Genomic DNA, 15,950 nt, shown 5'->3' on the forward strand with positions numbered 1-15,950 from the left:
CAGGTGGCCAGGGAAGGGGCTAGTGCTCTCAGTTCCTAACCCTGGGGGTGGACGAGCGTGGCAGGATCACCTGGGGAGGGGAACCCGGGTGGGGGGGGGGTCATACTTGTGGGGCTTGGGGTCGGTGGGGGGGGATACCCCAGGTGAGACACAGTATTATAAAGGATAGAGGGACGAGGAAGACCAGGCTATGAAGCATTTATAGGATGCACCAAATAGGCCTCCCTTCAGTCCAATAAACTTCCTCTTCTGAAAGCCAACAACCCCTCTATATATAAACGATCCCCTAGAATCCCAATTTCCATTGCTCCCAGAAACTACATATTCCAGAATCCTTGCTTTTCTAATTCCCACTTGAATGATTCCAACCATTTTTCTCCACGTCCCTCTGATTGTTTCCCACTTTGCCAGCAGGCTCAGATGAAACACTATGATTTCCACAATCCCCTTTGTTCATTTTGCGATCCCAGCTATTCCTTTTTACCCCGCAAAACCCACCAGTCCCGTCCTTCTGATTATCATTTTCTGAAATCCCAATCTACTGTGATAGAATACTACCATTGCCACAATCCCCTATGTTCTGTTTTGTACATCCTGGTCATTTTCGTCCATTTCACAAACCGGACTAATATGCAACCTGTGTCCGTGACATGTCCCAACCCACAGGGATAAAAGGTGGGGCAAGAGAGTGCAGTTACGAGCAAGGCGAGTACTGCAGACAGTACGATGAGACGACTACAACGTAGCAGTTCAAGAGAAGGAGAAAGGCGGTGGGAATTGAGAGGGTGGCGAGGAGAAAAATGACCTTGCCCTTTTCGTCCCAGACCAGCATAAACCTTTGTGAAAGCAAACCTAAGACCGCGAATAATAGCACAAGTGTCCTGCGGCAGATGTCAGCGGTACACGGGGCAAGCTCGTGCCGATAAGCAGGAGCGAGGGAAGCTCCTGCGGTACCGGCTTTGACTCAAGAGAAGCCAAAAAGCCAAGCGGTTCATCACAGCCGGTAAATTGAGGGGAGAACCGATGAGAACCGGTCTGTGTTGGGTGAGAACCGCAAAGTGGGAAACTTTGAACCAAAACTCATTACCTTCCACAGCACCTTTCAATGAACTGTAAAAGGTGTGATGGGGAGACCAGCTGCAGAGAGAAACAGGCACCACGTTGGTGCTAACTCAAGAGAATCTGGTTGAGCCCCATATAAGAGAAACTACAGATGCCGGAAGGCCGTAGGAGGATCAGCGAAATAGGTCAAAGTGGTCATACAGAGGGTCAAGCAAAATCCCTGTACAATTGAAAGACTTTGATCTACGAGCACTGTGAAAGAAAGGGAAGTGAATCCCGAAACTGTTGAATTGCGTAAAATAAGAACATTGAAATTAGACAGCACCCAGAAGGGGGGGACCCAGGGGTGAGACCATAACACTCAGTGAACTGTGGATTTCAATTGAAAAGGGTCAGCACCCAGAAGTGGGGGGGGGACCCAGGAGTGAATCATTATCACCCTAACAAACTTTCATTTGTTAAAGGAACATTTTGTTTAAGGAACTTTTGTTTTGTTGTTTGAACATGGCAGGTCCTCGAAGGCAAGAGACTTTCAAGTGGAACTAGACTTTACCATTGATGGCCCTGATAGCTGAAGGCTCGAGAGTTAAACGCTGAACTGTCATCTCGTAGAGTGTGTCTTGAGAGCTGCCATTAGAACTGTAGTCTTGTGCTGGAGAAGCCTAAGACTGTACTGTTCTCCAAGCTCCGATATTACCATGTGTCCAAAACTGGGGAAGCAGAGATATCACTGCCGCATCCTGACTAGAGAACACTTCTTTCTTTGCTTGAGAACTATCCCACACCTCCTTTTCTATTAGTTGTGAGGTTTGGCAATAGGTTTCTTAGTATAGGCTCTTTTTATTTTGACACAAAGCTACTAGGACTGCCTTTGATGGTTGACGTTTGCTCCCATCTAAGATTTAGGTTTAGATTAGGTGTTTTTCAAAACTGCAATCAGCATTCATTGTTCAGTTAACACCCTTGAACTGTGATCACTTGTCTGTGTTACTTGTCACCATGAGTTTCTCACCGATGTTCCATAAATTATCCAATGTCCTGCTTGGAGCCATCGCAGAACTCTGTTTCTGGGTGCCCCACTTAACACAGTAACGTGTCTGGCGTCGCCCTCGGAAGAGAGGGTGGTAGCCATCCTGGGGAAGGTACAGCGCCTTGTCGTCAGCGTGGTTGGCTATGGTGTGAGCCGTCAAATCGCTGCTGGGCATGATGTCTTCCTGCATCAACCTCATCCGCCTTTGCAGACTGCAGATGAGACCTCTTCAGGAGTTTCTGGATGCGAGGTGACTGCATGTCTCAGGATCCTGGACAGACAAGATCACCCTCAACAAGGAGTTCCGACGTGTGATATAGTGGTGAGCCTTGTGCTCTCACTTCTCAAAAGGACCTCAGTTACAAGTCCCGCCGTACCAGGAGACGGTTACCACGGAGGCTTCCATAGAAGGTTGGGGAGCCCACACCGGACAGTTGCACGCCGGAGGCCTCTGTCTTACAGAAGAAAAGGCTCTTCACATCAACAATGATCTAAGATTGGGTACTTTTCTATTTTTTATTGTCGGGGGGTGACGGGAGGGGGGAGTTCAATTGCGGCAAGACTGCAAAGATATGGAGAACATAATTGAGCTGGTTACCCCTCCCTTAAGTCCACACTATTGGTATTGGCGAACATCTTAATACTGTGTATAATTATCTTAACACTATTGCAACAAACACCTATATTTCACAAAATATTTTATTCAATTCTTAAAACAAGGTTTTAAAAAAGTGTTTCTTTGGTCCTAAATTGCAAGCAGAAAAAACGGTTTCACTTACAATTTTTCATATATGTTAAAAATTATCTGTAGTGTGGTTCGTACGTGACTGATTCTTGAAGACATATGTCGACTATCCTTGAGGCCACACTGAAAATCCTTAACCACCTCTGAAGCCATACCTAAAGGGCCTCTGACAAAATTCTACATATTTGTTCATATGACTGGCCTCTTGTTTCACTATATCTACATGGGCAGTTTCTTGAAAAATAAGGCCTCTGCCATTTTTTCGTTACTTGTGATCAATTATGCATATGTTGTACGAGAATCGTAGCCGCATACTAACCCCACTACAGATAATTTTTGATGTATATGAAAACTGATAAGTGTAGCTGTTTTTTCTGCTTGCAATTTGAACAAAGAAATTGTTTTTTTATTTTTAAAAACCTTGTTTTAGAATTGAATTAAATATTTTGTAAAATATAGGTACTTGTTGCAATACAGTGTTAAAATAATATTTATACACCGTATTAAGATGTTGGCCCATACCAATAGTGTGGACTTACGGGAGGGGTAACCAGCGCACTCTAATGTTCTACATATCTTCAGATCAACGTCCTGGAGCTTCAGACTGTCTTCTAGGCCCTCAAGTTTTTCTTGCCGTCGCTGAAGGGTAAATAGGTGTGGATCATCACAGACTATACCACCACCATGTTCTACATCCGGAAGCAGGGACGGGGACGAGCTCTACGACTCTCTCCAAGGAGGCCGAGGAGCTGTGGCGCCGGGTCATCCGTCAGGACATGTTTCTTGTCTCTTTGGTGTGGATCATCACAGACTATACCACCACCATGTTCTACATCCGGAAGCAGGGACGGGGACGAGCTCTACGACTCTCTCCAAGGAGGCCGAGGAGCTGTGGCGCCGGGTCATCCGTCGGGACATGTTTCTCGTCTCTTTCCACCTGGCAGGCACCAAGAACTCCATTGCAGGCTCCCTCAGTAGGGAGCTATGTTCTTGCCAAGAGTGGAAGCTTCGCCATAACCAAGTGGATTTCTATTCCGCGAGTGGGGTCAGACCTCTTGCAACTTCTTTGAGACGGCGACGAAATCCAAGTGTCAGAGGTTCGCCAGCAGGTTGCCGAGCAGCATGGGGGATGCGTTCTCGTTACTGTGAGAGGGACACTTCCTTTACGCCTTTCCTCCTTTCCCACTCCTGCTACGAGTGATCAACACACTGCAGGATGATACTTGTTGCTTTGGCGTGGCCGCGACAGATATGGTAACCGGACCTCCTACGTCTGTCGATAGCGCCATTCATCAGGCTGCCTCTACTTTCCGATCTTCTCGCCAGAGGAGGAGGAGCGATTCTACACCACAACCCAGCGTCGCTGAACCTCAGGGCCTGGCTCCTGCAGCCGTAGAATTTGGACATTATTCTTTGCCAACGGAATGTACGGGCATCCTGGCCAAAGCCAGAGCCTCTTACTCATTAAAGTGATACAGCCTTAAATGGAAGCGATTCTCTGTATGGTGCCTGGCACAGAAGATTACTCCTCTGTGTGTCACTGCCCCCAGCTCCTGCCATACCTGCTTTCCTTGGCCAAAGCTGGACTGGCTCACGCCTCTATCAAGGTGCACTTGGCTGCCATATCCCGTTACACTGGCTAGGCCTTCCCTATGGTCTCACAGACTCGTCAAGGAGTTAATCATTGGCCTCTTCAGGATTTTTCCACCGGTGAATGTTCCAGCTCCAGCTTGCGTACCCAATGTGGTATTGACTAAACTCATTGGGGCCCCTTTTGAACCACTGATTCAGGCACCTCTGAAGTTCCTCTAGTGGATGACGGCTTTCCCCATGGTGATAACCTCGGCAAGGCGGGTCAGTGAGATACAGGCCCTGTCCTCCAAAAAGCTGTACTTCTACTTCCACGCTATAAGGGTGGTGCTGCGTACACATCCCACCTTTATGCCTAAGGTGCAGTTGGAGTTCCACTTCAACAAGCCTTTGGTGTTGCCTGTCTTCTTCCTGAATCGGTCGTCACCAGGGAGAGGGCCTTGCATTAACTGGACATTGCTCGTGCTTCGAAAGATTTACGTGGCATGCACAGAGTTTTCGGAAGAGCTATACATTTTGTTGTCAATTTTGGACCTGTGAATCACGAAAAGGTCTTGTCAACGGCTTCCATCTCCAGGTGGCTCTCCGTCTGCATCGTGCACCGTCAATGGCTGGCTAGCCGGCCTCTTAGGGCCGGCTGGGAGCCCACTGCACCAGAGCCTTCGCAGCAACGACATAGTTTCTCTCTGGTGTGCCCCTGTTCGACATCTGCACGGCTGATACGTGGAGGTCGATGCACACCTTCACAAGGTTTTACTGTGTCGATAGGGACCCCAAGGAGGAGTCCCACATCAGCCAAGCAGTGCCACACAACCTGTTCACTTGAGTCTGTTCCAGGGGTGTTTGTTTCTGTTGAGCCTTGCTAACTGCCATGGTTGCAGTGGGCGGGAGTGGTTGCGAGCGCTGCTCCTATACTTTTTTTGTTTCGTTTTACTGTTCCTATACTTTTATTTGAAAGAGGACCCGTTCTGGAATGGTTTTGTTTTAGAATAAAAGTGTACGAAGCAGTTGAAACAGACTTGCACTTTCACTGAACTGCACTGAATATTCCCTCAAATAGCAGGTGCATGTGTTTGGGGGTTTGTATTTTGCGTGGGATTGGGTGTGGCAATGGGGTTTGTGGGAAGCGGGGGCAGGCCAACAGGTAACATAGTTCCACTACTTTTTTTCGTACACTTCGACCACAGCGTGGTTGTGTATATGTGCTGCTGTGTAATCGTTATTTATGAGTATGCAAGTCTATGTCAGACCGCACGTTGGAGACATTTTAAGTTACTTACCTGTAACATGGTTCTGGAATGGATTCACATGCGAACCCTTCCTCTCTGTGGCTCTTCTTGGTTCATACTGCCACTTGACGTGCTTACCAAATCTGACGATGGCCACCAGGGGTGAACCTTAGGGAGAGGACTGTCATTGGGTGGTGGCAGTAGGACCCAGAGTACAGTGATTGGTTTAGAGGCGGAATGCAAATCGAAAGTGAAACTGTTTTTTCTTTTACCAAGGATTCCCAGCCTGGGAATCCATGCCAGACCCATGCTGGAAAACAAGAGTTACAGGTAAGTAACTTAAACCGTACAGTTTGTTGGGTGTCAAATTTAGCCTTTTTCTTCTACTGCTCAGGTATCCCAAATGTTGCCATTTCTCCTTGTACTGTTGAATCTCAAGTTTAGGTGTTTCTTCACCTGCTCAGGTATCCCACATGTAGATGTTTCTCCATGTACTTTTGCGTCTCAGATTTGAGTGTTTTTTTCTCCCACTCCTCAAGTATCTCAAATTTGGGGGCACCCTAAAATCAAAGCGCCACCAATGGCAGAATGGTACATATAATACACGACTCGACTGGCTGCAGGCATGGCTATCCAGACACATCAGTATACAGCTAGAACTATGACAAAATTTGTGTGTGCTGGTCACATAAACTGTCTGCATACTTACACAACGCCTCAACACCTCTGACCGCAGAATGCGGTGCAGATCTAGGACACATTCGGGCACGCTGAACACCGCGAGTCTGTAGCACTGACGCCATCCCTACTTCTCTCGGCACCCATCCACATGCCTATCTGCATGGGTTGCTTCTCTACCGGAGCCTGGCCATCCCTGCTAAGCCTTTTATTGGCCAAATGCACATGCGCATCCAAATCATGATCCATGACCTCCAACATTCTGGTCTTCGGTCCGCCGAGGGTGTTCCCACTAACAGCACATTGGGACTATATTAATGGTACTATACAAACGGCAAGTACAATACAATACCATTTCACTTTTAAAACCTGTCCTAATAGTTGTAGGACATCTGTGAGGAATGTAATTGTAGCATGGTGCTGATAACTTGTGAATAGTCTCTAACTATATAGTTAGAATTGTGTGTGCGTGCATACAAGACATTTAGCATGCACGCTACTTGAGAACTATCATCTCTATTTGCAGATGAGGCTGAAGACGAGGAGAAATCCGAAAATGAAGATGAAGAGTTGGAGAAACAAATGGGAGATCTGGGTGATGCCGAAGCTGATAAATTAGATGAGCGTCTCTGGGGGGACGAGGATGACGAAGATGAAAACAGCGAAGATAAAATGGAAGAGACGGGACCTGGAATGGATGAGGTAGGCAGTCAAGACAGATGTGCAGTGACTAACTGGGCTATATATGATTCTGCTTCTTTGTTTTTTCATCAGGGAATGACCCTCAAATACTTGTATGTTTAAAGTTTCCTGTAGTGAATGAAAAAGCGAATGGTTTGAAAAACAGCAGAAGAACCCACTGTGTGTGTAAGACATGCACTTGGCTCAGTTTACGTTCATTTCTATGACCTGGAAATGTTGTACTTTTGCTTTTTTCTGAGAATCTTTGTACAATGTTACTAAACAGCTGTGGCCTCGGAACAAGGCTGTGTAAATGAAAATCAGAGTGCACCCCAGAATACCAAAGACCAGACAGGTTGCATGCACTACCTGTTGTGCTTCTCATGGTGCTTATAAATTGTGTCCTCTCCCAACCACCACTCTAGCTCCTGACGGGCATCCACGTATGAATGCTCTGGTTGTTTTGTCTGCAGGTGTCGTTTCGTCATGTATTGTGGGATATTTTTCATCTTGCAAGAGTACTGTGGCGATGGTGGACTTCTCCATTGCCAGTGTCTGAATATTAGCCACTGTTACGGTGGATTTCCAAAGTCATCCCTGGGAGGAGTATTTTCGTAGGCCACCCTATTGTGGTGAACAGGGAAGACACAGAGGTTGCCAAACCCAATCACGGTGAGGTAGCAGAGTCTCAAGAAAGGTGTGAGAGTGGTCTAGAGCAGAGCAACATAAGTAATTCCAGTTACAGTTAAGTATACAAATGCAATTATTAGGCCTTTCGATTACACACTAAGAAATAAAACTTTTGTTCAGAATATTATTACATCCCTAATAAAACACATATATGCAATCACCATTAGGAGAATTCGAATAGCATTTGAATCGGTGACCAGTGAAAAACAGATAAGTAATCAGATGCATAGAAATAGAAAGAACTCTTTAGAATCAACAGGAAATGGCTTCCCTAACTATTATAAAATCCATCCCTGAGATGGTTTGGAGTCTTGTGCCCTAAAGTCACCAGTTTCAAAGTATACACTCTTCAGGTAGGTTTACATAGAGGTTGGCAGTTCCAGTGGTTATGATTATTACAAGTTTGTAGAAAGTTAAAGTTCAACTCGATCCCAACACACTAGGATAGGCCTAGGGAGGGATCGCTAAACCAGGTTCCACCACGAAAGGTCAGGTCAGAGTGAGTTAGGCTCAGGACTTTACGACCTTGTTAACCTATGGGGGGACAGGAGGGCAAAGCAACAAGAATGTAGACTTGATTCCTGGCTCAGAGTTCTCTAGATACCACTAGTGGAGGGTTCAGAGAGAGGAAAGCGCTGGTCAATCCACCGGTTGGTCCAGGGGCATGGATCCTCAAGCAGGCGTCGAGACTGGTTGTTCCTACCGGTCCAGGGGGTCAAAGCACCAACAAAGGCCTTCTTAAGATCAGGCCAGAAGAGCATGGCTTCACCATGGCTTCACCGGGACAACACTTGAGTCAATGCTAGTCCGCTACAGGGGTCGTCTTTGTGTCTGAGGGCTGCTAGCCTTCGTAGAAGTCTTGGTTCCAGCGATGATCTGCTGAACAGTCGCAGGAGGAGTCCTTGTATCCAAGATTCAGGCTGGGAGCAAACCCAACAATGTAGCTAGTGGCTATGCAATCCTGGATAACGACTGGTCGGTCACCACATCGGCCCAGCTACAGACTTGCAGGCACCAGACATGTGGACTGGGTCTAGACACACACCTACCTTAGGCCGCAAAACCCACAGCTTTCCACTGCAACAAAATTACCTAAAAAGCATTTCCGGACCTGAGAAGGCAGGAAGGAAGGCCAAAGTACAATACGGCAAAGAACAAGCAAAAAATGTCATGGCACCTCAATCTTACGGTGCTAGCTAGCAACCTTTAGTAGCCATTTGTGGTAAATGCAAAATTGCACAAGTAAAATAACTAACAAATATCACAGCTGCCACCAGCTTGTTTTAGGCACTTATAAAAGTACCCAAAAAGCCATTCTATACAAAGTGTATCCTAACTGCACTTCACTGTAAGGCAGAGGTCTTCAAACTGTGGGGCGCATCTGTGGGGGGTGGGGAGGGAGAGCCCAGCATGAAATATTTATTTTCGATTGGAGGAAATGGGCAGGGGTGGCACGCATGGTCGGAGTGGAGCATAAAACTGCCTCAGGCGCCAATGAAAAATTGGCCTGGAGATGCAAATGGATATTCATTCCTTTAGTCACAGACTGTTTGAATAGTACCCAAGGGGGTGTTTTCTGTTAAAATGTAAGCAAATTGTGCTATTTAAAGAATATTTATTAAGCGACAATGGTCAAAACTACTAGCTGCATAGTGAAGTAACTCATCAAACTGGCCCACATTGCCGGAAAAAGTGGCCGATTTTGACAAGCCCACACTAGCATTTTTGGTACGGGCATTGCCCTATAGGCCAGTCTGATCCTGGTGGCTCATCAATAATGGGCGAGGGGTGTCCACACAGTGGCTCCCCTCACCCATTATGGAGGAGCCAGCCCAGTGAAACTCTTAGCACTCCCTCAGTTGATTTTTCCAGCTGAGGGAGTCTTCCTGGGATGGCTGAACTGTCAAAGGGAAACACTGTTTCCCTTTAACAGTTCAGTTCCCCAGCTGCACATGCTCACTGAGCCATGCAAGGCTGGTGGTGGTTTGCTTCGCCAGCCTTGCATAGCTCATTGGAAATGCTGGCTGGGGCACTGCATGTCTATATGTGCGAGTGGTAGCTCCTGCCCCTCCTCGAACATATGGACAATGTTAATTTGTTTTGTATTTAAATGTGTATGGATGCGTGTATGCTTGTTATGAGTGAGTGTATAGTGATGGGCGCTTGTGTGAATGTGTGTGTGTTTTGGTCCGTTTAGCTGTTTTTGGCGAGTGGGGGTCGGGGGGGGGGGTGTTATACAACAAAGGCATTTAAAAAATGCATTTGTTGCACAGCCCTCCTGCCAAAATCATCTCTCCTCTGAGGTGCTGTGGAGCCCAGGGGACAGGGATGGTATTTTTTTTACCTGATATCTATTCTAGATGTCCAGTAAAATAATTATTCCTGCCCCCTGGCCTCCCCAGCACCAGTTGGTAACTGTTTGGTTTTATACCCATTTTTTTTTAAGGTATGCTCTAAAATGCAACATTTTAATCCATTATTTTAAAAACATTCATGGGGGGGTAAACCCCCCTTGATTGCTCCGGTCTCCCACGCTGCGCTCGGTCACTATGGCATATATGGTGGAAATATTTATGCCGTTCACTTCACCAACCACCACTGGCCCTGGGACTGTGCTGCGAGCAGGGTATGGAAGCCCAGGGACTGTGGTGGGAGCAGTATGGGCAGGAGCCATGGGATAGTGGTGGGAGAAGGATTTGGAGAGCCCAGGGTCTGTGGTGGGGTGGGGAGAGCACAAGGACTGGGCTAGGAGTGGGATGAGGGAGTCCAGAGACTGTGATGGGAGCAGGTGTGGGAGCCCAGGGACTATACTGGGAGTAGGGTGCAGAGACGATGCGCAGTAATTCATAGCCATTTGACCGTACTGTCCATGTGGCATTTTTGGGGGGGCTCGCCCTGCCCGCATTTTGCTCGGGGCGGGGGGGGGGCAGGCCTTAAAGTTTGAAGACCACTGCTGTAAGGTGATGGCTGCAATTGTAAAAATGTAAGAATTCATAAAGAGCGACAGTTTCAGTACTGACCGTCTTGGCGACTAGTCCATTGCCCCATAGGAATGAGCAAAACGTGCAAGAGAAGTAAAGCGGAAAGCTTTACTTGCCTCCAAAAAGTCAGAACTGAGTTCACAACCAGCAAAAAAGAAAGGGTGCACCTTAGAAGTCCAGAAGAAAATGTTTCCTAACAGTAGAGAAGGTGGGTGATGGGGTGGTAGTTGCTGAGGTCGTCGGGGTCGACTACTGGTTTCTTGAGAAGCAGGAGAATTTGTCCTGTTTTGAGGGGGAAGGTGTCTTGAGTTAGAGAGCTGTTGATGATTGTCCGGTGCAAGAGGAGTGCTTCAGTCGAAATAGTCTTCAGTACAGAGGCAGGGAGAATGTCCGTGTAGTAAATGGCCTTGAGGGCTGCTAGGGTGGCAGTGAAGTCTTTCATAGTTAGTGTCTTGAAAGTTGTCCTGGCAGTTGTAGTTTTCCAAGGTGGGAAGTGTAGTGTACTGTCATTTGTGGGGTAGGTGTCTCTATTGGAGGATCATGCAACTCTTGTTAATGAAGACATAGTTGATTGTGGTCGATTTTTCAATGAAGTGCAGTACGGGTTGGTCGGGGCAGAGGGTTGATGCACCCAAAGTCTTTTCTTGTTTTAAGGTGGCTTGTTTATTGAAGTTGACGTCTTGAGAATACCATGGTGCTGAAGATTTTGTCTTGAGGGTCCATTGTTGTCCCTGGGAGCATGGAGGTTGCCGTTTGTTGCGAGGATGGTGTTGAGTTCTTGGAGAAGTGAGTCGAAGTCCTGCTTCATCAGAGGTAGCTCAGCCCATGTGAGGTGAACTTTGGCAATATCTTCTGTGAAGTCCTCCCCAGGGAAGGTCTTGAATGATCTGAAGGCCTGTTTGCTGGGTTTTCAATGTGTTTGCTGGGTTTTCAATGGGTTTTCAATGTGTTTGCTGGGTTTTCAATGTGTTTGCTGGGTTTTCAATGTGTTTGCTTGACTCGTGTGGTGTGACTAATGTAAAAGGGTATTGCCAGATGATCTGATCAATCAGACGAGATTAGAGAGTGTTGGGGAGATTTCATTATTGTGCTTCAACCCCTCTCCTAGTGAGACCCCCAGCACTTTTGCTAGACTTCTGGGCCATTTTCATTTAATCCTGAATGAGTGCAGCCGCCTTCTTGTGGGCTCTGCCTTTTGGAACTCTATTCTTGGTAATCTACCTGTACTATGGAGTCTTTCTGCTCCATAGCTGTTAAAGGCATCTGTGTTTTTTCTACTGCAGCCCACAGCTCCTTATGGGCAGTGTTTGGGCCCCCTTTTAAGATTATTTTTCTATATCCTTAAGTAACTACAGTTTTAAGGATAGAGAGATGCTTAGTGTCGCTACCAAAACTCTAAAGACTGGGATTGGCACACACAACGTTCAGTGGAGTTCCAAAGGGATACTTGGTATCCCCCCCCTTCTCTCAGCTCCTGTGACATTTTGGTCACCTAGACAATCGCCTAATTATGGCTGCTGGCTGTAGACATGTTCTACCAACTATTGTGTATTTCTTATATCGCAGGCCTTGTCCATAGCCTCGGTAGTGCACAATAGGGGCACCCAAGTACGAACCTGGCATCTCACTTCTTTTTTCTCTATTACTAGCGTGGTTGTTCTTTGTTAGCCCTTATTCTACCATTCTGGGAGGGGGAAGACTGTGCGTGTGTTTGCCTTTGACGGGAACCAGTAGGTATCCTCGCCTTGGCTCCAGTGTCTCTAGGCAGGCAGGAAGTGGGGGCGGAGTCTTCCACCCCCCTGTCATTTGTCTGCCAAAGTGCCTGAATAGGTCCAACTTCCACAGGGGGTCTAGCTGTCCTAGTTGGACAGCCAAACGCCGCTTTCTGTAAAATGTTGAGAGAGATGGAAGATGAGTGTATGCTGGAACTGTATAAAAGGTGAGGCTTCTGGAGTGTAAAGCAAGTTGGCCACAGGAAACCCAAGTAACTTAAGAAGACGACCAGAGATGCCTGCAGACCCTTTGCAAGACCATGAAGCGACCACTGCTGTCCTGACCCAGTGTTCTGTGTGACCGAGGAGCTCCGAAGAGGACTCCTCCTTCCATTTGGCTGGTGGGAACAACCAGTCCCAAGACAAACTTGGAGACAAGCCATCTCCCGAGTGCATCGTCGTGGAAGGGCTGATTCCCTCCAAATCTGTGCTGATCCCTTAGGGACACTCCAGAGATCTGATCCAACTCCCCCAGACGACCTCACCAGTGTGGGACTGCAGGAAGCAAAGAAGATTGACCGGCAATCTGTATCCTTTGTTGGTGTAGCTGAAAAGGTGCCAAAACCGCAGAGTGAACAAAGAAGTTGCTGAAAGTCGTGCTACGGGTCCTCCCTTGAGACTGTTGCTGAGAGGCACCATCCATTGTCCTGCCTTTCGTCACCAGACCAAGGAATCCGGAGGTCTGGTCCAAAGCTGCTGCATCGTGGAGAAGCCAACACAAACACTTTCTTCAAACCAAAGGTACTGTGGGGAGAAAGGTGTTGCTTACCTGATTCCAAGAAGCCGCTCCAGAGCTGTGGAGTGCACATAGAGGTGTAAAGGGGAACCCCGTCTTGCCTCTGACCCAAGCCGCTGCTTGTGTCCCCTTCTCAGGTCCGTTTTTAGGTCTCCTTTGTTAGTTGCTAACTTGCTGCTTCAATAACTTTAGACACTGGAATAAATCTGCAGGAACTCTTCACTATGCACTGTTTCAAAACTGCAACTCTCAGTAGAAAAACTAAGAAACTCCAGAAAGATATCAAGGAGTTTCAACTTGAAGTCATTTATCCGTATATCTCTGATAACTATATTAACAACCTAAACGCAGGATTGGCTCAAGGCACAGGGCCTCGGACACAGAGAAACCGTCGAAGAGGAGCAACTTTCTCTGGTTCCAGCAGCGGGTCATCATCTGACCAATCCAAACGACCACAACAGCAGGGTCACCCATTGGCAAACTCAGTCTATCCCCCCCATTCCCTTTTTCCTTTTTTAGGAGGTGGTGGTTTTGGCAACCCCCAGTGGGGTTTTCCACAATGGGGCTTTCAACCACGCAGAGGCAGAACAAACCAACGCCGCCAACCGAGATACTGAACCCCAATGCTGATCTTGAAACAATCCCTATTTTCAATTTAGCCGGAATTCCACTCTGAGGCTGAAACCTCAGTTCTAACTAAAGGTCTATCATTCGTACCAACAGGCGGAACCGACTGGTACGACTCTGAAATGGAGATCCGCACTTTGCTACGTAAAATAAGGCTACAAACATTTTTCCACGAACACAACCTAGAGGTGGAGGAACATGGGGAAGATACTGGTTTACACAATCCCTCTTCATTTACACCCTCTTGACAGTCAAATACCCAGCGAACTCCTAATGTTTGAAAGATGTATCTTGAAAATTTTGCCAAACTACAAACCAAAACAATCAAGGCTAAACATAATTTGACTCTAGCTGAGAAACAAGCTCTGATATCACTTCAAAAAAACAAAAATATAATTAAACCATCGAATAAAGGTGGTGGTCTAGTCATCATGGCCATCAACCAGTACAAAAACATGGTGTTGGCATTACTCAATGACCTAGACAGCTACATTGTTCTTCGCAAAGATCCCACACGAGAAATATGCCAAGAAATCTCCGAAACTGTCAACTTCGCACTACAACACGACTCGATCTCTAAAAAAGAATCTGAATTCCTAATCAGATCACGAGGTAGAACCCCTTGTTTCTACGCGCTTCCTAAGATACACAAGGATCCTGTCAACCCACCCGGCCGCCCGATAGTTTCAGGATGTGGATCCATCCTTGAACCACTCTGTGAATTCATTGACTTCTTTCCGCAACCCATCAGTACAAATACATCTACTTACCTCCGGGACACCACACATACCATCACCATATTTGAGGGCCTAGAATTCAACCCGGCTGAACAACTCTTGGTAAGCATGGACATCAAGTAACTCTATACGAGTATTCCTCAGGAAGAAGCAATTGAATGTGTCAGGGAATGGTTAACCGCTATGACTTCAACCAACAGGACCCCCACCAACTTTATCCTAGAGCTAATGTCAATAGCGCTTCGCAGACATTTCTTCACCTTTGACCACTCACTATACCTACAGACAAAAGGCACCGCCATGGGTGCAGTCTTTGCCCCCAGTTTGGCAATCCTGTTCATGGCGAAATTCGAAAGGGACTTTGTACTCTCAAACCTTAACATATGGCAGTCTCAGATCAGCCATTGGTACCGGTACATAGATGTTATTTTCATATGGACCGGTACCACCCCTCAATTAACAACATTTTGGACCTGGCTGAACACATGTAACACTGATATTCAGTTTACCATGGACCACAGTAACTCCCAGATTAAATTCCTGGACCTATCCATCCGACAAAAAGATGGTAAACTAATATGTGACTTATACCGAAAACCCACGTCCGGGAACACTCTACTACACTATGCCAGCAATCATCCTGCCCATACCAAGGACAACCTACCATATGGTCAATATCTCTGTATACGCAGGAATTGCACTGTGCCTGAAGACTAATCGGCATGTTGAGAATCTAACCACCCGATTACGAGTAAGAGGTTACCCTAGAAAACAGTTGGAACAGGCCAAGAAAAGAGCACGTAATAGCAACAGAGATACTCTCCTCGAATTACAACGGGATACCTCTGACACCAAAGAAGATCGCCTCACCTGTTACTTTCGGTACCCATACCTCACGAGTCAAGAAAATTATCAATAAACACTGGCACATAGCACGCCTGAATCTTCCAGGTGAACCAACCCCTAGATTTGCCTATGAAAGGGCCAAAAATATCAGAGAATACTTGGTGCATTCCCAATTTCAACCAAGTAGGAATCCCACACGGACAAGACCACTACAAGGTCATCACCAATGCGGCAGCTGTGTGGCCTGCCAATTTACTAAAACGATGAGAAGTTTTCAAATCGGACAACGGAAATGGACACTGAGGGGTCTTACTCATTGTAAGAGTCAGAACGTGGTCTATTGTATCGAATGCCCATGTGGCCTTCAGTACATAGGTCAAACCACAACAGCAGTCAACATTAGGATCTCTGAACAGAGGTCCAGAATCTGATGCAAAAACTTAACAGCGCCCCTAGTGGAACACTACATAGCTGTCAATCATACACCGAACAACATCCTCTGGTGGGTAGTTGAGAAAATCCAGGGAAGTCCTGACACTCAACAAA

The 15,950-nt window shown here is 46.8% G+C and overlaps 1 protein-coding gene across 3 annotated transcripts in view; it reads left to right on the forward strand.

Moving 5' to 3' along the window:
- MDN1 (midasin AAA ATPase 1) overlaps positions 1-15,950 on the forward strand; it is a 2,688,524-nt gene that overhangs the window by 2,414,601 nt on the left and 257,973 nt on the right. For all 3 annotated transcript variants that reach the window (XM_069606482.1, XM_069606484.1, XM_069606483.1), the window contains exon 86: positions 6,861-7,036. In XM_069606482.1, coding sequence (XP_069462583.1) covers positions 6,861-7,036 — 176 coding nt within the window. The remainder of the gene's footprint in view (positions 1-6,860; positions 7,037-15,950) is intronic.

The sequence above is a fragment of the Ambystoma mexicanum genome, chromosome 4p (assembly GCF_040938575.1).
Source record: "Ambystoma mexicanum isolate Mex_15411 chromosome 4p, UKY_AmexF1_1, whole genome shotgun sequence".
NCBI lineage: Eukaryota > Metazoa > Chordata > Amphibia > Caudata > Ambystomatidae > Ambystoma > Ambystoma mexicanum.